The 26,843-nt window shown below is 46.5% G+C and overlaps 1 protein-coding gene and 1 long non-coding RNA gene across 2 annotated transcripts in view; both read left to right on the top strand.

The window, feature by feature from the left end:
• Positions 1 to 1,599: 1,599 nt before the first annotated feature.
• LOC119029478 lies at positions 1,600 to 5,513 on the top strand. The gene is made up of 2 exons (XR_005078002.1): positions 1,600 to 2,352; positions 5,174 to 5,513. It is a non-coding gene; the product is annotated as an uncharacterized LOC119029478 (long non-coding RNA).
• A 2,313-nt stretch (positions 5,514 to 7,826) lies between these two features.
• gfra2b (GDNF family receptor alpha 2b) overlaps positions 7,827 to 26,843 on the top strand; it is a 77,474-nt gene continuing 58,457 nt past the window's right edge. The window contains exons 1-2 of the mRNA XM_037118348.1: positions 7,827 to 8,464; positions 11,606 to 11,905. Coding sequence (XP_036974243.1) covers positions 8,425 to 8,464; positions 11,606 to 11,905 — 340 coding nt within the window. The 5' untranslated portion in view covers positions 7,827 to 8,424. The remainder of the gene's footprint in view (positions 8,465 to 11,605; positions 11,906 to 26,843) is intronic.

Below are 26,843 nucleotides of genomic sequence, written 5' to 3'. Positions count from 1 at the left end.
CATAATAATGTGACGCTCCAGTTAAAGCGAGCAGCTCATTAAAGACGAGTGGGAGGTGTGTGTCATTGTGTGCGGCTGACATTTTAAACTTGGATTATTGACATTTCTGTGTGTTAGAAGAAATAAAGAAATAAACTAACGACTAATTAAAAGTTATAAGATTGAAAAAAGAGCCTTATTGTTGCTGAATGATTTATGTCGTACTGAAACTCTGTGAAATGAATATCATGAATATGTCTTTCAGTGAATATAAAGGATATTTATATTATTGATCATCACGTCACCTGAGCACAGAGAGAGTTTCTGCTCTGACAGGAAGAGAAACAAACATTGATTGTGGCTTCTGGTGTTAATGAAAGACATTTATATCTCTCTCTATATATAATTATTTACATTAAACAACATACATATAAATAACATTAAGTCTTAAGAGTACGGTGGCCCTGAGAGTCAAGAAGCTTTCAGAAATCAAGATGACATTCAATCAAACCATTCGTCTAACAACACCTGAGTACCGTCATGTGATCCATCGTTAACACTTCTCATGATAACACACAAACACACAAACAAGCAAACAAACAAACAAACAGACAGCCTGTAAGAAGCCTGTACACATGGAGGGTCAGAGTGTGTTCCATCACTAAATGGAGAATTTTCTCATGTTCTATCTGCTAATAACACTATCTGAAAAAGAAACAACTGTAAACTGTAAAATTTGAGCAGATAGGAGCTCCTGTGCCCGCCCAGAGGCCGAAACAGCCAATGAGTGACCGCGTAGTGTGTGTGTATTTGTGTTTCGTTGTGAACCTCTTGTCATCGGTGAGTTTATGATGATCTGGTCAGTTCCCATCAGCAGCATTGATCACCATGAGACCGCCTGCCATACCCTGGTAACCCTGGTAACCCTGGTAACCCCTGGTAACTCTGGCTACCCTGGTAACTCTGGCAACCCTGGTAACCCCTGGGTACCCTGGTAATCCCTGGTTACCCTGGTTACTCTGGTAACCCTGGTAACCCCTGGTAACCCCTGGTTACCCTGGTTACTCTGGTAACCCTGGTTACCCTGGTAACCCCTGGTAACCCCTGGTTACCCTGGTTACTCTGGTAACCCCTGGTAACCTCTGGTAACCCCTGGTTACCCTGGCTACTCTGGTAACCCTGGTTACCCTGGTAACCCCTGGTTACCCTGGTTACTCTGGTAACCCTGGTAACCCCTGGTAACCCCCCGGTAACCTATGGTTACCCTGGTTACTCTGGTAACCCTGGTAACCCTGGTTACCCTGGTTACTCTGGTAACCCTGGTTACCCTGGTAACCCTGGTAACCCCTGGTTACCCTGGTTACCCTGGTAACCCTGGTAACCCCTGGTAACCTATGGTTACCCTGGTTACTCTGGTAACCCTGGTAACCCTGGTTACCCTGGTTACTCTGGTAACCCTGGTTACCCTGGTAACCCCTGATTACCCTGGTTACCCTGGTAACCTATGGTTACCCTGGTTACTCTGGTAACCCTGGTAACCCTGGTTACCCTGGTTACTCTGGTAACCCTGGTAACCCTGGTAACTCTGGTGAGTACAGACTCAGTTGTGGGTCTTGTTGGTTCTTGCCAGGAGTTTCAGTTTGTGGATCTGGTTTGTCGTCACTAACAGCTGCATCAGGTCGCGACACCTCGACACAAACATCCAGTTCTGTCGCCATGAAACAGGACAAACATTGTGATGTCATCACGTGGTCCTTCGACCAGCTCTGAATCAAGTCTTTTAAAATTAAACATTCAGGTGAGGATCCAGCATGAGGAGGAAACTGTGGGAGAGGAGGACGTTTTGTTTCGCTGAAGAGAGAAATGTGGACGTTGTGAGACGAGTCCAGCAGACGCAGTCTGCTGAGAAATCACTTTCACAACACAATGAACAGCAAACTGTCAGGCGGGATTAGTCTGTCATGATTTCTCTCTCATCATCCTCCCCTCGCTCGTTTATTACTGCTCCTCGTTCAAACTTTATCTCTCTTCGGCTCGCAGCAGCTCCGACCTGAACCTCCTGCAGCACTGACCTCCTCTACCTTGGTCTCCAGGCACTAATTCAATTACAGCCACCACTTGAAAAGCCAATTATAATTAACACTGATTAATGAGCTGAAGTCAGAGGATACATCAGTGATAGAGTGATTGGACAACATTAGGAGGAGGACAATTACAGAGCTGCAGGATGAACTGGATCACACCGCCGTCGTTAGAGGAAGAATCAGCGCTCGCAGGGAGGAAAGTCGGACCCGAGGTTAATGTTCTGCTAAACGGCGCCACAAATCAAATCACAATCAGTCTTATCTCATCTGAACAAACGGGCGAGTGCAGGTGAGAAAAGTGTAGCTGCTCGTTCTCTACACAGGTGAGTCAGAGCAGCAGACACAGACACTTCTACCTGTCACACGTGTCGTGTTGACATGTTTAAAATGTTAAATTCTGTACATGAGAAGAACTTTCAACATCTATAAACCTGGAACCTGGATGAGATTTCAGGATTATTGCAGCAAAAAAACCATAAGGTTCTGACCCGTCCGTGTGTCGTGGCAGCAGATATTTCAGATGAGACGTCAGGACACTTTGAGACTGGAGACGATGCATCTCAACTTTCCAGCTGTGTTCGAGGCGAGACAGCCGGACCTGTTGGCAGGATTTATCGAGACACATAATCGTTTCCAAACCTTTGAGTGTTTCTGTGCCTGTGTAGTGGCAAATACAAACAGGGTCATGATCATGCATATAAATTGATTTGAGAATACACCTTGCAGTTCTGTATTAACAGGGAATTTGAGCCTGACGAAAGACCAAGGTTTGATGCGTCCTGTATAATAAAAGCTGGAGTGGGGGAGCAGCAGGTGCAGCTACAGCTCACTCAAGGCCACAGATAGGGGCCTGGGTGAGACACTTTGTAGGCCTTAAGGAAGTCAGACAAAAATGAGAATAGTAAGATGACAGTCTCGCGTGATCATGATGAGGGGGGTGGTCCAGGAGGGCACTGGTGACCTTGACCTCGAGTATAAAAGAGGGTGATCGGGGGAGATTTCTCAGTTGCCCCGGGGTACCTCATGGATTTATAACTTCTTCTCTTGGAATAAACACCTTTTTGGACTGAAGACTTGCTGCCTCGCCTCTAATTTGGACTTAGTCTCAGAGCCGTTTCTCCTCAGATTTGGACTTTAACTTTTGAGCGGAGTCACAGAGTCAGATAGTGGAATAATTGGACGGATAAGGAAGGTAGTCTCCCACTACACCTGAACCAAACCGAACTGGAAGAACAGCATCATCTGAACAACACGTTACGTAAAGGAGCGTTACATGACTGAATGAGTTGTCAGCGTGATGAACAAAATCAGTTCCAGAAAGAGACAAATAGTGTCCACGAGATTCACCTGTTTTCATCAGCCGCTGGTGTTTCCTGCATGTGATTTGAGAGGCGGACGCTGCGAGCTGCGCAGCATCTCTGCTCCCCGCGTCCATCTTGGTAGAAGCTGTCATCTCAAACAACTCGAGTGTCGTATGATGTGAAGATGATTGTGTTACAGCCAAACCTTCTCCCAGTGTCCGTTTGAAATGTGCCACCAGCCGACGCTCTGCTGCAGGCAGCGATGCAGGCAGCCTGTTCAGAATATTTCCATAACTGAGGACGAACGGATCGTCGTGCCAGTCGGTCGCACGGCTGCAAGTGAAGGAAGACTGATGCTGATCAATAGCAGGACGTTTGCAATCAGGACACAGAAAGAAACCGCTTCACACTTACAAAGAAAATGTTTGAAAGACACAGAAGACACCAGCATACATGAATATATTAAATATGATTTTTGTATCTGGATCTTCTGAACGCTGCAGCCAATCTGTGAAAACCTGCCCACATATTCTGATGGACTGAGGCGTGAGACAGGAAGAGAGAATGAATTATGAACATTTCTCAGGTCCATTAAAATAAGAATATAAAGAAATAATGAATATTTAGTTCCATTTTGCTTGTTTTTTAACAGTTGTCAGTATTTGACAGTGACAGCAGGTAGAGACAGCTGTGATGTTCCGAGCTCGAGGACGTCGGGATGGTTTGCAGTCTGCCACGTGCACAACAAAGACAAGTGAACACTTTCACATCATCAGCGTTCGAAGCAGCCACAGCGATCCAAACATGGAGGTTCTGTCGGTTTAACCAGTCCAGTTCCATGTGTTGGTACGGTCGCTTTCGCACCTGATCCACCTGAGCACACATGAACATTCAGCTCAGAATCAGGTCTGTGCATTTGTTAAAGAGAGAGACTTTTAGAATTGAAATTCAAATGAAGTTCCAGCATGAAACTGTGGAAGAAGAGGATGATTTGTTTCACTGCAGGGAGAAACTTTCCCTCCTGTGAGAGAAGCCGACCCCGCTGCAGAAATCACCTCCATATCATCAGCACAGTGAAGCAGCCACGGAGGTCCAAACATGGAGGTTCTGTCACCACAAACATCGGTCCGGTTCCATGTGCTGGTGCAGTCGCTCTCACACCTGACGCACTATGAACTGTTCTCCAGAACACCTTTTCATCAGACCCAAACGGTCCAATCACAGCTGCTGTTGTAGCTGCTGGTTAGCTTCCCACCAGCACCGCTGCCTCTCTGTAGGTCCAATTCAGACTTCCAGCAGGTTCCGTCCCGTCTCACGGGCTGAGCTCCGGGCCTCGTCACTCACTGCTTCTCTTTATATAAGAGGAACTGTGTCGCTCTCGTCAGCGTCGACCGCAGGCTGAGTTTATGTGGTCGTGTGACAAATCGCCGTGATGAGATTCATGTTTTGTGACAGGAAGAAATGTTTGTGTTACAGGAAGTCAGTTAATTGCTATAATCCTCCCTGCAGGCTGCAGAGTGTCACTTTCACTGCACACTGTTTACGGTATCAGATGTTTCACAGTGAAGACTGTCTGTCGGCCGGCACACTGTTCAACCTCACACATCTACTGTCAACATGTTAATGTCTCCAACACTGCAGATAATAAAGACTTTCACCTGCGCTGCAGCTCTGAACTCTACACACTCTGTAAACACTGTATCTGCTGAACACCATCATGTTAGCATCGTCACTGTGAGCGTGTCGCTAGCTGCTGTTAGCATGCAGCTATAAATGAATTATAATCCTTTTATGGTTTTTCATCCTCAGGTTCTGAAGAGGAGCTAACGTGAGACGCTGCTGCTGATTCTGCTGCCGTCCAACAATATTTCAGCCTCCTGCTGCGTCGCCATGGTTCCTTATTTTTACCTTCAGCAAGACGGAAAATTCTGGGAACGATTTTGGTTTTCTGGCAACAATGAGATCATCAAATATTAATAAATCCATCTGGGGAAACTTCTTAAAGGAACAGTTCACCCAAAACCTCAAAACTCAGTCCTCCTCTCCTCTTCCTGATGATATAAAGTCCTCCTCTACACGTTTACTTCTGCTCATTTTTTATTACTAAACTAAATGTTTTGGTTTGAAATAAAGTCCTTGATCCATTAAACTTTGACTTCATTTGACTTCAAACCTCTCGGCTACTCTTCAGCATCTCAGAGGACATATTGTACTTTCTTTTCCTGCACTGTATCTTTCTGTTGGCTCCACTTCATTTGTGTAAATTGTCTTAAACTCTGTGATTAAGTGTCTGACAGCAGCTTCGCTCCTGCCAGCCACCACATGAAGCGCTGCTGACAGACAACAGCAGTAAGAATCATCAGATAACATCCACAGTTACATGTGAGGTATCTCCACTTGAATTACACTCAGATGTTATCAGAGCTGAGAGAGCTCATTAACATAAAGGTTCTAACGAGCCCCGTGTGAACTGATCCGGACCCGGCGGACCTCGGCTCCTTCTGTCAGTGAGCTTTTAGCGTCCTGGTGTGAGAACACGTTCAGCTGAATGAGCGGCTGGTGTGGAGTCCAGGCTCACCTGCTGACGTCTCCCGGGGTTTTTAATGGCTGAATTATCCAAATGAGCTGTAATTTTAGAAGCTAAAAATATGTTCAGAGGATCAGAAGGTTCGGAGTCTCACAGTGGCACCAGTGACTCACGTTTGGTCTCTGTGTCGTAAGTTTGATATGAAGCCCTGACTCATGATTTGTGTGCTCGAGGATGTTGGGGAAATTATTCATGAATCAAAGCGTGAACTGACCACATCACATCAGGAAGAGGAGGAGATTCACCGCCGCTCGGTCAGCTGATTCGTCGCTTCTGCTGCTTCTGATTTCACACAACAAATAACGACGTCACCTTGGTTGTGAGGGAAGTTTTTAAAACCATTTTCAATATTTATGGAACAAATTGTTAATTGAGAAAACGTTGATCAGAGCAGAATGAAAACAGCTGATGATTGCAGATGTAGATGGATCATTAGAAGATGAATAAACCTGCAACACTTTGTTTCCTCCACCTCTTCTCCTCAGGACGACTTTCCCTCATCACTGTAAAGTGTCCAACACCTGCAGAAATAAAGACTTTCACCTGCGCTGCAGCTCTGAACTCTACAGACTCTGTAAACACTGTATCTGCTGAACACCATCATGTTAGCATCGTCACTGTGAGCGTGTCGCTAGCTGCTGTTAGCATGCAGCTATAAATGAATTATAATCCTTTTATGGTTTTTCATCCTCAGGTTCTGAAGAGGAGCTAACGTGAGACGCTGCTGCTGATTCTGCTGCCGTCCAACAATATTTCAGCCTCCTGCTGCGTCGCCATGGTTCCTTATTTTTACCTTCAGCAAGATGGAAAATTCTGGGAACGATTCTGGTTTTCTGGCAACAATGAGATCATCAAATATTAATAAATCCATCTGGGGAAACTTCTTAAAGGAACAGTTCACCCAAAACCTCAAAACTCTATTAAAGAATCTGTAAAGAAAAGTGAAGGTGATTCTGAGCAGCAGTACAAAATTACAGAAGCCCAGATGGTCAAACATCATTTTTATTCTTCTGTGTTTCTGCATGAACGAGTTACATTTGAATTGTTTGACTGTCGTCATCACTGAAAACAGATGTTGTTCTCTCAAGTTCACAAACAGAAACTAGTAAATAAATAATCTAATAAATGTAGCAGAGTTAAAAACAACTATGTATTAAGTATAAAGTGGCATAAAATGAAAGTACTAAGTTAGTACGGGAGCTCAGTAAATGTGTTGTGTGTGTGTTTGTACTTCTTCCTTCCACATTTTGTTTATTAGTTTTTGTTTCTGTATTTATGTTGAAATAAGTGAATAATAAAATCTTCTCCTTCCTCTCTGACGCAGCCTGAAATCTGCAGAGGAACTAAACTGATCTAATACAAGGAGAAAACGTAAACACTCGTAAGTACTCGAGTACCAGAGCAGATGTACTCAGTTACACTCCGTCAGCAGCAGATGCTCCCATTGGTCCGTTCCTGAACCTTCCTGTGAGCGCGCGCACTGGGTGCGTTTTGGGGTTTGTTCGCTTTGATGCCGCCGCGCGCTGCATCACCCCGGGTCATCGTGCGCGTCATCACTGCACGCGCGTGGTGCGTGATAGACACCTGAGAGTGACAGAGAGAGACACGCACGCGCTTCTAGTGTGTACGCGTGTTTGTGTATATGCGTGTATCTGTGTGTGTGTGTGTGTGTGTCAAGGGTAGTGTGTGTGTGTGCGTGTGTGTGTCAGGGGGAGGGGGGAGTGTGTGTGTGTGTGTCAGGGGGAGGGGGGAGTGTGTGTGTGTGTGCGTGTCAGGGGGAGGGGGGAGTGTGTGTGTGTGTGCGTGTCAGGGGGAGGGGGGAGTGTGTGTGTGTGTGTGTGTGTGTGTGTGTGTGTGTGGCGGGGGGGGCGGTTTCTAGGTTTTCCTCAGTGGTCGCACGCGCTGGCTCGCTGAAGGAGACACGAGCGGACGCACGAGGCAGCTGGAGTGGATTAGACGCAGTTTTACCGGGAGACGCGCGTGCCATTACGCACCAGGCAGCAGCGACTGAAGTGCCGACAGAGGCGCGTCATCGTCCTGATTATTATTGTTGTTCTTATCAATAATATTATTATTGATATTATTATTGATACTGTTGGTATGAATGTGCGCGGGCTCCGGACGCCGGCAGTCCTCTGAGCTACAGCACCGAGCACCGGGAAAGTTGGAGTGAGGCGCGCGGACGGAGTGCGAGCAGCAGCGGGGAGAGTCTCTTCATGGACCGGATACACCGGGCCGGAACATGCGGTCCTTAACGGACTCTGGTCCCTCCGCGCTGCTCTGAGTCCACCGAGGGGCTCCGGGCGCCCCGTCACACCGACCCCAGCTCCTCCAGCATGTCGGCGGCACTTCCTCCGGTTCGCAGCGCAGAGAGGGAGTGAGAGACACCGGGAGACAGCGGGAGAGAGAGCCGGACCGGACCGGACCGGACCGCCTGTGTTCCGCCTTCAGGACCTGTCGGATTACCGCCGAGATGATCCTCGTCAGCACCCTTACTCTGGTGTTTGTGTTGGGTGAGTTCACCACAGACACACACACACACACACACACACACACACACAGGCGCACACCGGCGTGCACCCGCATACACACTTTACACACACACACACACACACACACACACACACACACACACACACACACACACACAGGCAGGTGAGGGGGGACCCTACCTCACATTGACCCCCCCCCCCCCCCCCGGGGCGCGTGCGTGATTGAAGGATTCAGAGTTTCTCCTAAAACTAAAGACACGCTCGCGCACACACACACACACACACACACACACACACACATACACACTACTCCTGGAGTACTCGATTACACAATTATCAGAGGTTAAATGTGACAAATGATTGTTTTTATTGTCGATCATCTATTGATTGATTGATTGATTGATTGATTGATCGATCGATCAGGTGTTTGCTGGTTAAATGTTGGGAAACATCGATCAGTGTTTCACCTGTGAAGGAAGCAGGAAACGTTCAGCGAGCTGACGTCAGAGCTGTGCTCTGATCATCAGACGTGCTGGTGATTGAATTATTGATTGACACTCGATCGACTCATCGATGGAAGTGTCTCCTGTCCTCCACTGGTGGATCTGATAGGTGGATGTTTCAGGGCCGCTGCTGATGTCAGAGTGACATCATCAAAACAATCTGTTTCATTTGAACATATCGGAGATGATGTCAGCCGGAGTGTGATCAATATATCTGAGCTGATATCGACACATCAGCTGACACTAAGATACTCAAGGTTCACCAGCAGGAGGCGGCGTGGAGGCCGAGCTGTGACGCTGATGTTCAGCCGGTCTGATGTTCAGAACCGAATGGATAAAAACCCGGGTCGGCTGCAGAGTCAGGTGTCAGTGTGGTGGGTTACAGATGTAACGTGGCTCTGAGATGTCGTGCAGTAGAAGCATCAAGTATCGATACTGAGTACTTGAATACTCAGTTACTTTCTGCCTGTGCGGTCCAGGAGCTGGTCTCTGATGAATCTGGACCTCAGCGCCTCTGGAGCGTCTCTGTCCTCGGTCCTGAAACCAGCCGCCTCCACAGGAAACAGCTGGAAGCTTTTATTTTGAAAAGCCTGAGCTGAACCAGGATCAGTTTGTGGTCAGACGTGTTTATCTTCATGTTTCTGACATTTAATGCAGCAAAAGATTCATCATAACACTTTATATTATGTAAGTTAATGTGTAATAAACCCTGATAAGCTACAGAAGTGTTAATAATAAACACAATTTATAGATATTAATTAAATATTGAAACAACATGACAAACACACTGAGTTTGACTAACGGATCCTTTATGTCTTTATTGAATATTTTATTTAGATTTAAAGGTTATTGATATAATTAACAGTTAAATTATAGTTGAAAACATTCACAAATTAATTAAAATCATCCACAGAATGTGAAAAAGTCTTTGCAGTGTACTGAAGAGAAGTTAGCATGCTAACTAGCTAGCTCGACCCGTCCCAGTCCAAAGCTACCAGGTGCAGCAAGCTTGAAGGTTGGATCGCTACCTGCCCTGCTAACTGAGCTAACTGCGCTAACTCACTAATGGCAGCTAAGGTGAGCAGCAGTTTGTTTTTTGCAGCCACCAGACAGAAAATATTGTTGTTACCTGAGAGTTAATATGAAACATTAATAATGAACGTATCAGCTCAGTCAGGATCTGTGTCCACTGATCATTTCCTCTGATGCGTTCGACCGACACAAAAATCATCAGTAAAAATAAATGTTTTCTGTATTCATGGTTAAAAGAAGGACTGAAATAATTAACCAGCGATCCAAGTTGCTCAGATTTATTAATTTCTCAGTCGACTACGTGATGAATTGACTCATCGTTTATTTCAGATGTGATGAACGTGTTCTGCAGGATGAAACATCCGACTGTAGATGTCCAGTGAACATCAGCAGCTGTGAGCTGAGCGGCGTCTCCGAGCTGTCGGCACACAGCTGGAAGGAAACGTTCACATCGGGCCGCGAAACTTTTGTATCTGCTCCGTCTGACGCTCAGTTAATTGGACGCCACCTGCACGCTGTCGTCGGCGTGTCGGTGGAAGCTGTTGATCCGTCTGCCAGCCGACCTCGTGCAGATGATTCCTGACGCGACGTTTGTTCCCGGCGGTCATCAGATTTCACAACAGCTGAAGACGATGTGACCGACGTTCTGCTGCCTCGACAAAACACTCGACACAAATATTCACCTGCTGACAAAACACAAAATACACTTTAATCAACCCAACGACCTGCAGCACAGACACAGCCAGAACCAACCTGCATCTGAACCGTCACGGGTCAAACTGATGATACCGTCTGATAACTGAGATAATTAATCATGAGAAGTCTTTCTCTCCTCTGAATCTGATGATGGAATAAACAGAAAGCTGTGAGAAACGAGAGGGAACAACCTTTTCTTTACTCGTCATGACAGATCCATTTATCTTGTTTTCTCAAGAAAATGATCTCAGGAAAACGTCTGTTTTATCTGATAATGAAATGAAGAACTCGTGATCTCGAGAAAACAAATAAAATTCAACTTGTTATCACGAGAAAAACAACAGCTGTGAACATCTGGAGTCCAGTTCCTCTGTGTGTCGTGACCTGCAGCTTCATGTTACTGCTTCACATGCTAACACTGCTAACACTAGCTGGCTAACACTAGCTGGCTAACGCTAGCTGGCTAACGCTAGCTGGCTAACACTAGCTGGCTAACGCTAGCGCTGCTTCTTTCACAATGTAAGCTTATGGGAGAAAATCTTTTCATGGCTCAGTGCATCACGTGAGGAGATAGCAGTGAAGTACTCGAGTACGTTGTACTTTATATTTCACTCCAGTCGGCTCCAAACTGTTTTCAGTCTCGTTGATTTTGTCCTGTTTTTATTATTTATAAAGACCAGATAAAAGGTTGTTTTAACGTCTTTATTTTTGATTTAACTACGTTCACATCACATGTTCAGTGGGTTCTCCTGCTCTCCTCCGCCTGTGGCTGCTTCTTGAGACGTGGAAGCGGAGGTAGACACTCGCTCGTTTGGTTTTCATGTTCAAATTTAAATCTCTCTCTCACACACACACACACACGCACACACATTAATCCTATCATCAGCCTAACCTCTGACTCCTCTGTGTGTGTGTGTGTGTGTGTCTTCAGATGTGTGTGTGTGTGACTCGGAGCTGGGCGCCCCGGGCTGGAGGGAACCTCTGGACTGCGTCCGGGCCTCTGAACTGTGCAACCAGAACAGCCAGTGCAGCTCACGTTACCGGATCATGCGCCAGTGTCTCTCCGGCGGGGACAAGGAGCGCAGCGCCATGCTGGCGTCCAAGGAGTGCCAGGGAGCGCTGGAGGTGCTGCAGGACTCGCCGCTGTACGACTGCCGCTGCAAGAGAGGCATGAAGAAGGAGCTGCAGTGTCTGCAGAACTACTGGAGCATCCACATGGGTCTGACGGAGGGTAAGCCGCCAACACACAGCCTGCCGAGACTTAATTAAGCCTCCTGCTGCCTCGTGATTTCCCCACAATGTTCTGAGCTGCTGGCAGATGAAACAGAACTACTTCTGTGGTTCTGTGAGAACTTCACATGTGCAGAGTTTGACGAGGCATCGATCGCTGTGTGGGTTTGAGTTCTGCCTCTGGTGTCAACAGGGACACAGAGGCGAGGAGGCGAGCCGCCGTCGTGTTGAAAGATGAACTCAGCGAATGTTTCCAGGTGTTTATCTGCTGTTCACGGTCTGATAAACGTCCTCAGGTGACGTCACTCGAGTCGGAACAAAGCTGTCAGAGTTAGAGAGCAGCGAGCTGAGCAGACCTCTGTAGCTGCTCCTCGGCTCCAGTTGCATTGTGGGTCATGTAGGCGACAGGCTGGAGACGATATGTCTGGTTCATTTCACAGTCAGAGTATTTTCTTCATGTGATCAGTAAACTATCGATGTCCGTCTGCAGGTGAACGGATCAATACTGACAGGATCAATAGTTATCTCTGCTCGTTCATCTGTAACTTCACTCTGCAGATGTTATTGATAGTTTACTGTTTAACACGCTGGATCCTTTAGACCAGGGGTCTCAAGCTCGCGGCCCGCGGGCCAACTGCGGCCCGCAGGACGATAGTTTGTGGCCCCCGCCTTCATATGAAAGTTTAATGTTAGTGCGGCCCGCGGGTTTGATATGAATGCTGTCCTGATTTATGCTTCTCTGTATCCGTCGGTATGCAACGACGCAGAGCCCTCTGCGTCATAGCGTACCCTCTCCGACCCCCTCTCCGTCAGCTTACGAGCACCTCCCCAAACAACAGAGAGCTCACGGAGACCGCATCGCTCTGATTGGTCCGCTAGAGTTACCTCATTTCCGGAATCCCGATTTGCCGGCCGTATTCCTTCCACAACAATAACGTCGCCACTCGTCTCCTCTTTAGTTCTCGTCTCAATATTTACAATAAAAATGTCGATCAGTTCCAGTTCCAACAAATGTCTTCTCTGTGTCTCCATTGTTCGTTGTTGGTAGAGGAACGAGGCCGGGCCGTAAATAAACTAGTTGATAATCCTAACGGAAAGAAACGTATCGCCCTCTATTGTTAGCGCTAGCTCCATGCTAGCCACGAGCCGAACTTTATTAATAACTTTTAATTTATTTAATTTAATGTTAAACTATATTCAACATTGTTGGGCACCACAAACACTTCGTGTTTCCATGGTTTCTGACCTTCAACCAATCACGAACTGTGCCGTGCTTGACGTCATATGCAAGCGCAGGACCCCAAGCCGATCTGGCGCCGGCGGAAATAACACACATTGCAGAAATGACGTTCTCCGTGTGTCGGCTAAACACTGAAACTGAAACGTCAACGCGACAGTGAACATGTTCCATTGTTGTTCAGAAAGTTAAAGGTTAAAGAACTGTTAATACAGACATTTGAATCTGAATAATAATAATTAGATTTCTCTAGTCAGCAACTATATGTTTCTTAAGTCTTCTATATCTGCTGTATTATTATTATTATTATTATTATTATTATTATTATTATTATTATTTTATACATATTATTATTATGTCATGTCATGTCATTGTCCGTAACCGCTTATCCCTTTCCAAGGGGTCGCGGGGTGTTGCTGCTGGAGCCAATCCCAGCTTTTGTCTCAGGGCGAGGGCAGGGTACTCCCTGGATAAGTCGCCAGCTCATCGCAGGGCCCTCACTGATGAGCAATGTGGGGTTCAGTATCTTGCTCAAGGACACTTTGACATGCAGCTCAGCCTTGCCCGGAGCTGGGATTTGAACTAGCAACCTTTCGATCACTAGTCGACCTGCTCTACCCACTGAGCTACAGCCGCCCCATTATTATTATTATTATTATTATTATTATTATTATTATTATTATTATTTATATATTAAATATGACACCATATATCAAAATTTTAATATGACATAAAACATTTTCTTCATGTCATAAGACATGACATTTTACGAATACGACATTTTATTTATTTATTACTGATTGATTTATTTATTTTCTTATTAATTCTTCATTTGTTTATTTTTTTCATCTTATTTTGTGTTAAAAATAAAAATAAAGACATTTGAGAACATTGGAATGTTTTTATCAGAGCTTTTCTTGTGGAAAACCTGATGCGGCCCAGCCTCACCCAGACTCTGCCTCCAGTGGCCCCCAGGTAAATTGAGTTTGAGACCCCTGCTTTAGACAGATAGATAACCTTTAGCAACCTGAGCTAGCCACATGCTAATGTTAGCTCTGATGTGAACCGTCTCGTGTTAACGAGCAGTTAAACTCTGAGCTCGTCACAGTCGGAGGCCAGAACAACATCACTGGTCAAAAACATCTACGTGATCATCTACGTGATCAGATGTACAATAAGAGGAGTAAACTACTAACAAACAATACAAAGTGAACTGTGAATAATTTAATGAGGTTATGGATGAAAGAGCAGAGAGATTAACAGACGAGCTGAAGAGTCTCAGTGAAGCACGAGGACGTTCAGCTGCTGACGAGGACAAACGACATTCTGATGACAAAATATAGAAACACAACAAATCGCACGAACAAACAGACGGAATGAGACAGATTCATGCTGGAAACATCGTGTGGAAGACAAGAACACGTTAGATAATAACAAAGTTCACTGCAGTGGAATTATGTCGAGTTTATCTCTGATTAGAACAGAAGAAGTTGACTGTGCTGGAGTGTGTCCTGCAACAACAACCTGCTGCTGTGGTTCTGCTGTGGTTCTCCTGTGGTTCTGCTGTGGTTCTGCTGTGGTTCTGATGTGGTTCTGCTGTGGTTCTGATGTGGTTCTGATGTGCTGTGGGAATTTTAATGGAACAAACATCACATGAAACATTCTCTCACTGCAGAGCTGCTGTGTGAGTCACCTGGCTAATGTCTTTGGTTGGTTCAGGTCCCAGTGCTGGTCCTGCACCGTGTTCTGTGTGTGTCAGCACCACAGACACACACACAACACACACAAACACACACACATACACACACACACGCACACACACAAACACACACGCACACACACACGGCCTGTCGGCTGGCCTAGTTTGGGTCTCAGCAGTGGCAGAGCTCATTAAGAGCCTCTCTCTTTGTTCTCTGTTCCACTAAGGACGTCTCTGTAGTGCCAGCAATACTCGCAAAGCCGCTGCATTACACACACACACACGCACACACACACACACACACACACACACACACACACAAACGGCGACCACACGCGGGAGCACAGAGGAAATATATATGAACCAGAGCTGCAACGTACAGAAACACAAACACATCGTCTCAGACGTCAGCAACACACAACCACTGCGGTGCGTTCACTGACCGTGTAAAGTACTGGACAGAGCCCACAGGTTTGGGAAGAGCACCTGACCCTGCTTCATGCCTGGCTAATAGGAGATGGGTCACGAGGTGGAACTGGACCGAGCCTCGTTAGTTAGACGAGCCTGTAGCAGGCTAGCTGCGGCTAACACGCTACAGAAGCTCACGTCTCATTACTCAGCTGAGAAGACTTCACGTTACACACCAGCACCGAGGGTGTTTGGGTTCAGTTTGTCTCTGAGTACAGTCAGCACTCACCAGAGGTTCTGGTTCTGTATCTTTGAAGGAAACTACACCTCCCAGCATGCAGTGTTCACATAAGAGTGAGTGACTTTATATTCCCTCTGTGTGTCGTCACAGCAGGACAGAGTGAAGATGAATCCACATGTTAATCCAAGAAGTGTAAAAATAAACTGTGCTGTCTGACTCGGTGTTGGTTCCTCCAGAACTCGTCGGTTCCGACAGCTGCTCGTCCATTTGAAAACAGCAGAAACACAGATCATGTGGTGCAGGTCAGCAGACAAGTAAACTTTGTACTGAACAGTTGTGTTTCAGTTACAGTTATTTATTCCTGCGGTGACGACATGCTGGACTCTTGTTGGACCGACTCACTGTGGGAGCCTCGAGTGGCCGTTAGAGGAACTGCAGCTTGTGTTTCAGCTCGTGTTCGTGGTGCGTTCAGGGGCAGAAACCATCGTTGTGTTACTAAACATTTGAAGATATTTTGGCTCAGTACCTGTGAACCCGACAGGACGCTGCGTGCAGACCTCCTGATGTTCTGTGTTTGTTTTCATGTTTGTTATTATTTTGTGTTTAATTATTGTTGGAGGCTGCAGATGTTGATGAGCAGGAAAACACTGATGTGATTATTATTATTATTATCAATACAGAAACAGTTCAGAGAGTAATTACTCAGCGTGGCGTCACGTCTGCAGCAACAAACACTCCATCGCTGGTTACTGACAGATCAGCTGTGGCACCACTGTTCAGAACCGGGTTTCAACATGTGACCAGATGTGCAGACACGAGTTCAGAACACAACACGAGAATAAAAAACTACTAAAGAAATATAAAAATCTGCAGAGGAACGATCACTCCTCGTGAAGCTGCTGATTCAGAGACTCATCGTCTGTTAAATGATGCTTCTGACGGACGACAGCAGCAGCAGACTGGACTCAGAACCAACACACAGAACCTCAGTGGGCAGAACTTGAGACGCGAGTCCAAACACAGCAGCGGTCTGATGACAGTGAATCTGCTGCACACTTCATTACACCACAAATGATTTCATGAACAACTTACAGAAAGTTTGTGGACAGAAGAGTTCTCTGCTCTACTTTACTTTTGTCTCTCACTCACGCATGAATATTTAACACGGCAGGAGAGGATTTGTTGGCTTTTCAGCTTAAAAATCACATAATAGATTCCAGAGAGGACGACCAGGTGAGAGAGAAATAATTCACAAGTTTCCCGACGTCCAAGGTTAGTTTGGATTTAGGAGAGGGATTAAAAATTCAGGAAGTAGCGAGTTCGGGTCGAGTGAGAGAGCAGGGAGGCGTGTTCAGGACGGACGGCTGGAGGTGGAGGACCGACAGCGACTGAAAGAGTCAAAGTGAAACACGTTTGTTCTAAGAGTTGATTTATAACAACCACAGGTTTGTATGTTGGTGGGAAAGATTCTATTTGTGGATCAGACGAACAACAACGTCTCTCCATCAGTGTCGTTCTCTCTTCTTCTTACACTGGAATCATCTCTCCAGCTCTGATTAAACTGATGCTAAAGCTGCTACGCTAACATCAGGATGAGCTCCTCTACATCACGTCTGCACTGCGCCTGCAGCCGCTGCTGGTTGGTCGACTGTAGTCGGGACACCAGTGCACAGTTTGAAACCGTCCGGATGGATTTTATTTCGTCAGTGCAGGAAAACTGTGACAGAAATCCTGCAGCAGTGTGGAGAACGTGGTTCTTTCTCCTGGTTCCAGTTACGAGTGGAGCAGCTGCAGTGATTTCTGGTTACATTTGAAATAATAACGATGATGATTTGTGATTAAACGAGGACGCTCCGTTGTTCAGACTTGACACAGTTGTATTAACATTCTGCGTGATGTCACGTCTCACTCCAGCGAATCAGCAGGGTAATTACGGCGGTGGTGATTGACAGCAGCATCCAGCTCTCACTCAGCGGAGCTTCCTCCGAATGTGTGATTACCCAGCAGATCCTCAGAGAGAGGTTCAGAAGGTGTTGAAGGGGAGGGTGGAGATGACTAATGAGCCGAGAGACAGAAGATTGGCTGTGGGTGGAGAGAGCCGAGTCTGGAGACGGAGGGCTGCCGTCGCTCTCGCTGCCTTTTTTCTTCTTTCTGTTGTTTTCCTCTTCGTTCTTTGAGGCCGAAGACGCAGCAGAGGAAACAGAGTCGAGCTCAACACGTCTCCATCCTCTCTCCACCTACACTGCAGCTGGTGGAAAGCTTCAATGAAACCTGTTTAACAGAGTGACGGAGTCAAACTAGTTGGAGCGATGACTCGCCAGGCGGTCGGAGGAAGCTAACACAGCATCGCTTCTCGGCTTTATGCTAACGCTAGCAGCTCTGACACCAGAGCTAACGAACTATGCTACGTCTGTATTTCATAAACCTCCACTGTCCAGCTGTTAGCATCGTCTCCCAGCATGACCGCAGGAACAAGTCAAAACACAACAGGACTCAGAAATAAACGACAAACACGACACAAAGTGATTTAAAAGAAACACAAATAAACAGATCCAAAGCTGGGTCCGGGTCTGGATCTGGATCTGGGTCCAGGTCCGGGTCTCAGGTGCTGTAGTAGATCAATACATTTATCAGAATTAATGACTCATGTTTCTGTTTTACAAACCTGTCTCACAGCTGTGTGTGAAGGTCCGGTCACTCAGACATTCGGGGCCACAGAGATTTCCCGGGCCGGAGCCTCAGCAGAACCTCTTCCAGGTAAACAGGTTGAGTCTCTGGCGTCTCCATCAGGAGGCGCCGGCTCTCCTCCGCTGCCCTACTTTATACTTGAGCTGTTTTTAAATATCGCCCGGCCCTCCTGCGGCTTCCTGCCCCGGCGCCGAGAGCTCGTCATCCATCCTAATTTGTGTCGTGTTTGCGTTCTTCGTCGGGACGGTTTCAAACAACAGCTGCAGGTGAACGCAGGAGCAATAACCAGAACCACACAGAGGCCGGCGAGAGCAGGAAGCAATATTCTGCTCACTGACGGCGTGCTGTTCATCTTGTCAGCCTGTAATACCTGCAGACACAGACGGTCTCAGGAGCAGAGCTCAACCTGAGAGGAGGAACAGTCTGCAGTCGGATCAGAACCATCTGGTGACATCAGCATGCTAAGTGTTAGCTGTAGCTACAGTCTGAACAGACACAGACACAGATCGTGTTGAAGGCTGCAGGTCCGACTGAACAGACGCTTTCAGAAACAGTTCTGACTGGATGTCCACACCACAACTGTAACGACCATCGTCATCATCCGGATCACTGTCAGAACCACTGGATGAACCACGGAAACGCTGACAACCAATCAGAACCCTCAGACTGCACAGCGTCACTCAGTTTGAGTCACAGGAGTCGTTTTATATTCTGACTGCAGCCTTTATAAAGCTGATCCATGGTTTTTATAGTTAGAAACCATTTTTAGTTACATGTCAGTTAACAGTTATATGACATATAACAAGCTGCAGATATATTCATCATAATCTGACCTGACACACACTGACAGACAGCTGATCAGGTCTCTGGTTGGTGTTGGCATCCCTCCTGACAGATCCTGGACTCCTCTGACTCCTCATCTGTAAAGAAACTCATGAAACGAGCTCCAAAACAGTTAAAACCACTGAAACATCAAACACAACAACCACAAACAGACACAAGAGTTCAGACAGCTGCAAAACTAATCGAACAAAAGAAGCTTAACGATTCAAACGAGATGCAAAACTGCCACAAAGACACAACATAAAGAAAGATCCAAACAAACAAAAGACACAAAAAACAGTGAGAGAGATGAAAACAGACCTCAGAGCTGCAGAACCTGTAGAACCTGTAGAACCTGCAGAACCTGCAGAACCTGTAGAACCTGCAGAACCTGCAGAACCTGCAGAACCTATAGAACCTGTAGAACCTGCAGAACCTGCAGAACCTGTAGAACCTGCAGAACCTGCAGAACCTGTGGGTTCCTGTGGTCCAGATGTTCTTCTGAGAACATGAATCACAAACACGTCGACAGTTTCTTCAGCTGTGAACTGATTCAGGTTCCAGGAGCTGCTGCACTCGTGAATACTTCTTAATGTTGTGTTAAGATAAATGATATTCTGTGTTGTCAGTCGTTTACTGACTGTTTGAACTGTGATTCTACATCAATACGACGCTTTCAAACATTTTGATGTTTGATCTTTTGTGGGAAAACTGACAAAACATCGGAGGCATAAAATAAATAATGAATGTAACAAGTCTGGTGTTCTGTGAGTTAATGAACCTCTGCAGCAGAATCGATAGACGAGTGTGAATTCCAGCAACACTCACGCCTGCGACTGCTACATCATAACTCAGTTATTAATGCTGAAGCACAGTTCATGACTCTGATCTGGCGGTCGTGGTGTGGACTCTCTCTGACAGCAGTAATCTGCTGGCTGCTCTGAGGCCGACCAGCCGCTGATCACACAACAGCGCTGGTGTTTGTGCAGGAGGGTCGGAGGAGCAGCCGGATAAAAGACGGAGATCCTGGGAGTCAGATGAAAGTGTGATGACAGGAAGGAGCAATTTTGGAGAGCGAGGAACAGAAAGAGGAGGAAATGGAGTACAGCGGGGAGAGATCAGACGGGGGAGATCAGATGGACACAGGATCAAACCTCCATTTATCTGTTTTCTGACGTGCTTTCTATGAATTAAAGTGTCTCAGCTGAGGTCAGCCGGCAGCCTCCCGTCTCAGAGGCCCGTCTGACGGAGGTTTCCACTCTGTGAGGGAAACTTTGGGCTCTTGATTGTAAAGTTCTGCAGCAGAGACGGTCAATGAATCACCATGTGCCTCCAAACACATCACAGCAGATTTATGGAGATCAGAGTTTTGATCGTCCCAGAATGATCCATCACTTTGCTGCTGATGTGTGGCGTGTGATGTTTGTTGTTTGCCGGTCCATTAAACCACGTCTGACTCTGGCGATCATTACCCTATTAACTGTGTGTGTGTGTGTGTGTGTGTGTGTGTGTGTGTGTGTGTGTGTGTGTGTGTGTCGGTTATTTGTTAAAGGGGAAGAAAACCATTTCAATCAAAGACAGAATCAGTGCAGAGCAGAGAGAGTCTGGTGAGACACGGCAGGTGGAAGAGACATTTGATCCTGTTGTGAATAAAGTAACACAGACCATCACATCTCTACACAGACCCGTCTCCATCACGTCTTTACACAGACCTGTCTCCATCACGTCTTTACACAGACCTGTCTCCACCATCTTTACACAGACCTGTCTCCATCACGTCTTTACACAGACCTGTCTCCACCATCTTTACACAGACCTGTCTCCATCACATCTTTACACAGACCTGTCTCCATCATCTTTACACAGACCTGTCTCCATCATCTTTACACAGACCTGTCTCCACCATCTTTACACAGACCTGTCTCCATCATCTTTACACAGACCTGTCTCCATCATCTTCACACAGACCTGTCTCCATCATCTTTACACAGACCTGTCTCCATCAGGTCTTTACAGTAAACTTTTAATAACTAAATATTATCAGTGTCTGTTTCAGTAACAAACACATTTTAATTGTGTCCCTGTTGTCATTTGATGAAATGGCTAAAATCAATCAATTATCACTCGTCAGTGACAAACTTGATCTAAATTTGTCTCTTTTTGTTTTTCTGCACTTCTGTGACGCACCGTCGTGTGTTTTTAACACGACTGTTGTCGTCTGCTGTGTGGGAGGAAACAGTGAGGGAAACCAAGAGACATTTGAGACAAATGGCTTCTTTCTGAGTCACCATTCTTCAGAGCAAATACCTTTCTCTGCATGAACGCTCACTTTTATAGAAGAAATATGAAGCAAATAACAGAAATAGAAGGAGGAAAGACAGAGAGAGCACAGCACAAACGTAGATTTCCATCCTTATCAATAAAGGAAATGCTCCTGAGACAGCCTGCTGACATGAGGCAGAGTAGGAACAGCAGCAGGTATCGGCTGGATGACGTCCTCTCAGGTGACCTTCAGAGGAGAAGCTTCAGAGTGAGTCAGCACTTCTCTTATCGCCACACGGCAGATCAGACAGCAGATGGAGGTGAGATGGAGGCCGGCCTCTCCGTTAACTCTTGGAGAGCACAGATCCAGGTGAAGAGCCAGCAAAAGATAATTCATCTCCTCTCAAATCCGTTTGATACGCTCGCGAAAAGCTTTGATAAAAAACTCTTTTCATTGATTTATAATCCCTCCGAGATGAAGCGATGTGAACAGACGGGACAAAAACTGTCAAATTTAAACTGTTTGCCACATCAAAGCATGACAGATGATCAGACCGCTGCTGTTTGTTCTGAGAGAAAGAAACTCCCTGTGAGGCTTCAAGGCAACACAAACTGGATAATTGCTGGTTTATCTGAATGAGAAGTCTGGCTGTGACTGGAGGGAGGCTGGAGCGCACAGGCTTCGCAGTAATCTGTGCAGGGATTGGTCTAATCTGTCCCTGGAGGGCCGGCGAGCAGGAGGCCGGGCTGCAGGAGGCGAGTGATGCCTCCACCTCTGGACGAGCAGGAGGGCTGAGAAACGTTCTCATGGAGGAGACATCTGCTTGTAGTATTTCAGTTCGTACTGCTCAGATACAGAACTTTAGAACTTTATGCAGTGATTGAGGTGAAACTGTGTCGGAACGTGTTCTGGTTCTCTCTCTGCTCATCTTGGGCTGCAGCTCAACAGGTAATGTTCTGCTAACACACATGCTGCAGCCAGCAGCCTCTCAGGTGTCAGGAAGGACTCTGGGAGCTCTGAGCACCAGAGCCAGTAACAGAGGAGACTGAGAGGTTCCCTGCAGGAGGAGCACGTATGGGAGGAGCGTGTTGTCTGTTGTGGGGGAACATCTGGAGCAGTCGTCCCTCCACAGTCAGGGAATGTCCCACATACTCAAATCACAGCAAAAGTGCAACCACTGACTGCACTTGGACTACTGGAACATTACTTTTTATTGGATTGTTATACCATTCTGGGTCTGTATTGTGTTGCACTGTCCCCATCCAAAACTAAAGCATTTGTTATCATCATCATCATCATCGGCGGAGCGGTACCAGAGTCCAACAGTGACGACAGAGGCTGGTTGGAACATGGAGTTGATCCGTAATGTTTCCTGGCTGAAACACACCAGTAGCTTTGTTGCTGAAGTGAGAGCTACTTCCTATATTTGTGTTTTAAAGACGGGGTGATCGCCGGCGTCCTCACACTCACAAACCCGGTACTGGTTTTATTTTAAGACATTTGCTTACAGACGGTTGTTTAATGGAGCTCGACTGCTGAATGTGTCCTGTGAGGAATCTGTGACTCTGAGTCTGATTCTTGTGTCACGTTGAGAGTTTGGAGTTACATCGGCACGCAATTAAAAAGTCATTAAGACGATAATGTGGGCGAGTCGGAGCTCAAGTAAACAAAACGCTACAATTATTTTAAACTGGAGAGTTCAGTGATCATAATGTCAGAATGAGACGCGGCTGTTTACCGTGTTCTGTTTCATTTCTTTTGGTGTTTGTACGTCCAGAACCACTGACGCTGCAGATCATCACACCGTCGTCACCGTGCTGACAGAAAACACATCCTGTGCTGCACAGTGTGCTCTTAAAACTCCAGTTTAGTTTGCAGACTTCTTCTATTCGACTGTATTTTTAGGAGATAGTGTTTAAATATTTAGGACAAGTGGGAACTAACAAAAAAGGACAAAATACAGAAGCCGATGAGTCCCGTCTGCTGAAACACTGGCAGAGTATTGACCCGCAGTGCTGAATAAAACATAAGTGACATACACTTTAAAATCATCATTTCAGTAGAGTTGACGGGGTTTTTTTTTTTTCTGAATTTCATTCCAGGCGGACGATAAGAATAAACTGCATTCAGGTTCCTGCACCTCTGCCTGCACAAGATAATGAGATTCAGAATTACAAACAGCTGTGATGGAAACGATCCAGAGCTGAAGTCCAGCAGCGAGTCTGCACGAGCTCAGTTACACACAGACGGAGTGAAGATTTGATCAGGAAAATTCATATTCACACACTGACCATCGAAATAAACCTACAACAATATAAATGTACAACAACACACCGAGTCATATGTTTTGATTTAATATGTCAGTATTTCTTCACTGGAGCCGACAGTTTTGATCTGATATTAAAGTAAAACATTTTGATCGACATCCTTTTTGTTCCAATGATCAGACAGAGGTGATAATTTAAACATCTACCTGTCTACATGTAATAATTATAAACCACTCCAAGCAGCTTTTTATACATTATAAACTCTAAATGTTCATGTTGCTGCACATCAGACAGCACAAACAAACTGAATCACTCAGACTTTAAGTTTATACACATCTCATCCTAATACAGATGCAAATTATATACCTGGAAAATCCTTGAAAATCCAACCTGGCAACCGAAAATAAACCAGGAGAAAATCACTTGTTTGATTAGTAAGTTAATGGAAGATACACATTTGAAGTTATCAGGTAAACGTAGGGTAAAAAGTGGAAATGAAGTTCCCTCCTGCATTTTCATCTTCAAGCTCTGATGACGTTCTTGCTGCGTCTCAGTTCAGGTCTGAATCCTTCAGAGGAGCATCTGAAGTCTGTCTGATTTGTTCTTCATCCACCTGCTCCGTCCTGGTTATTCTCTCATACAACTTCAGTCAAACAAATGTAGAAAATGACTGTTGTTTTGTTCTGTAGTCACAGTTTTGATGGACAAAAGTGCTAAAGTCCTGTGACCAGCCCACTTCAAAATAAAAGTCAAGTCGTGTTTTAACAGCTAAATGCTTTTAATGTGAAGAAGTAGAACATGTTTGGCTCCTGTCAGCAGTAAAGACAGTGAGTCTGCAGCTATCAGTGATGCCAATCTATCATTTACTTTTGGTTATTTGAGGTTCATGATGCTGTGCCGACCGATCAGGACAGAGACGTTTTACCTGCATTTACGATGAGCTGACAGCAACGACACGAAGTTAAGAGATAAAAACAGGAAGTGGACCAAACTAAACCAAACAGGACGTCTCTCAGGGGGTCGGTATATTTGGAACATGAGCTGAAAGTCATGATGCAGCAGTCAGAACATCGGTCAGAACTCACATTCAGCGCCGGGCGACACCTGCAGCCGCCCGCAGGTGCTCGCAGGTGAAAGTAATTTAGCCGTGTTCATTTCTGGTGCGGCGCCATCGGCTGTGCTCGCTGACTGACTGTCCACAGACACCTGCAGGCTGATTGCTTCCAGCTGCTGTTTGCTAACAGACACACGCAGAGCGCCAACAAAGACGATTGTATGGAGGCAGAATGGACCGACGTGCGATCAGAGCGAGAATCATCCTGAGACGTGTGGCGCTCAGGAGGCGGCTCGGTAATGTGTCGGGCTGTTAGAGACACCGGAGACAGATGGTGTCGCACATGTCCACATGAAAACAGGCACACAGTCTGCTGTGTGTCTCAGCCCTCGCAGTACACAACGCATGTTTACAAGATGGACAGGAAGCTGTACGCATCGTCCAAACAACTCAGCAGGGGTCCACACAGAACCGTAACCCACATCTGAACAGCACCGACCGACGTGTCAGCCGAGCAACATGACACCAAGAGAGCAGACGTGCTGGTTAACGACCAGGACCAACCTGGAAATCTGCTCATGTTCCCAGGAAATACTCACACTGGATCCTGCAGGTGTGTGTGTGTGTGTGTGTGTGTGTGTGTGTGTGAGTGTGTGTGTGTGTGTCTGAATGATGTCACAAGGAGGCTTCAGTCGTACATCCTGCTGCTCGTACAGACCCGTCTGAACCGGATTCTGACCCGTCCTGCTGCTCTTACAGACGGTGAATTAACAGAATAATCAAACATGATAAATCATCACTGATCGCTGATTCTGGACCAGTTCTGATGTTTTCTGGGAGCCCGGCGTGGAGCAGAGTAATTAAAACACTGGGTTTAATTTGCCAGCAGGAACAATCTCTCAGCAGTGTGAACACGCAACGTCTCAGCTCGCTGTGGGTGGTGCAGCCGCCTCCACCCTCCTGCTGCCTCCACCCTCCTCCTGCCTCCGCCCTCCTCCTGCAGCCTCCACCCTCCTCCTGCCTCCACCCTCCTGCAGCCTCCACCCTCCTCCTGCCTCCACCCTCCTCCTGCCTCCGCCCTCCTCCTGCCTCCACCCTCCTGCAGCCTCCACCCTCCTCCTGCCTCCGCCCTCCTGCAGCCTCCGCCCTCCTCCTGCCTCCACCCTCCTGCAGCCTCCACCCTCCTGCAGCCTCCACCCTCCTCCTACCTCCACCCTCCTGCAGCCTCCACCCTCCTCCTGCCTCCACCCTCCTGCAGCCTCCACCCTCCTCCTGCCTCCACCCTCCTCCTGCCTCCACCCTCCTGCAGCCTCCACCCTCCTCCTGCCTCCACCCTCCTGCAGCCTCCACCCTCCTCCTGCCTCCACCCTCCTCCTGCCTCCACCCTCCTGCAGCCTCCACCCTCCTCCTGCCTCCACCCGCCCGCAGCCTCCATCTGAACTGCTGAAAGTGCAGAATGAATAAACTGCAGTTCAGCCTCACAATGACCAGCCAGTGTTTAAGTAATTGCTCAGACTAGATTTCCAAATCCTTTAGTTAATAGCTGGGGGCACTTAGTATTGACCGGAGCTGTTTAGCATGCATGCTAATATCTCAGGCTTTAAGTATTCTGTCCAGTAACTGGCCCTAATCACAGAGGTGCTCAGAGTTCAGCCTGCTAAATTACACATTTAACTCTGACATTGGTATTTAGCATGCAGTCAAATAAATGGCTAATTTACGAGCCTGACTAATGACTGATGTGTTTAGCATGCAGGCTAATGAGCGAGGTATTTAGCATGCAGGCTAATGAGTGAGCTGGAGGCTGATTAGTATTGCTCCACAGAGAGACGCCGCTGCTCACTGTTTACTCATCTCATTCTCAGCTGCCTGACAGACGCACACACAGGAAGTCTGCTGAGCGTCGCCTCAACCTGCATATCAATGTGGACAGCATGTGTTTTTATTTTTATGCTCCAGTGTGAATATGAGCGATCGGCGACGACAGTTCCAGAAAAACAAAATTCATAATCAGATCTCGTTCTGTCACGGCCCATTTGTTTCCCTCAAATTGGAAGTTTCTCTCCACTGTGGGTGAAATCAGACTGCGACGCAGAGAAGCTAGAAAACAAGAAATAAACTCTGAATACGAGAAGAAAATGATTTAATGCCGCTGAAACGAGCTGTCGATGCAGTAAGATGATTATATTTGGCAAGAAATAATGAAATAAGTTGGATTAGACGCTGAATGTTAGAAATAACTGTAAAATGTTTCTCTTTA

Source organism: Acanthopagrus latus, chromosome 12 (assembly GCF_904848185.1).
Source record: "Acanthopagrus latus isolate v.2019 chromosome 12, fAcaLat1.1, whole genome shotgun sequence".
Classification (NCBI taxonomy): domain Eukaryota; kingdom Metazoa; phylum Chordata; class Actinopteri; order Spariformes; family Sparidae; genus Acanthopagrus; species Acanthopagrus latus.
Note: the sequence above shows the minus strand (reverse complement) of the source record. Positions and strands in the feature narration are given on the sequence as shown.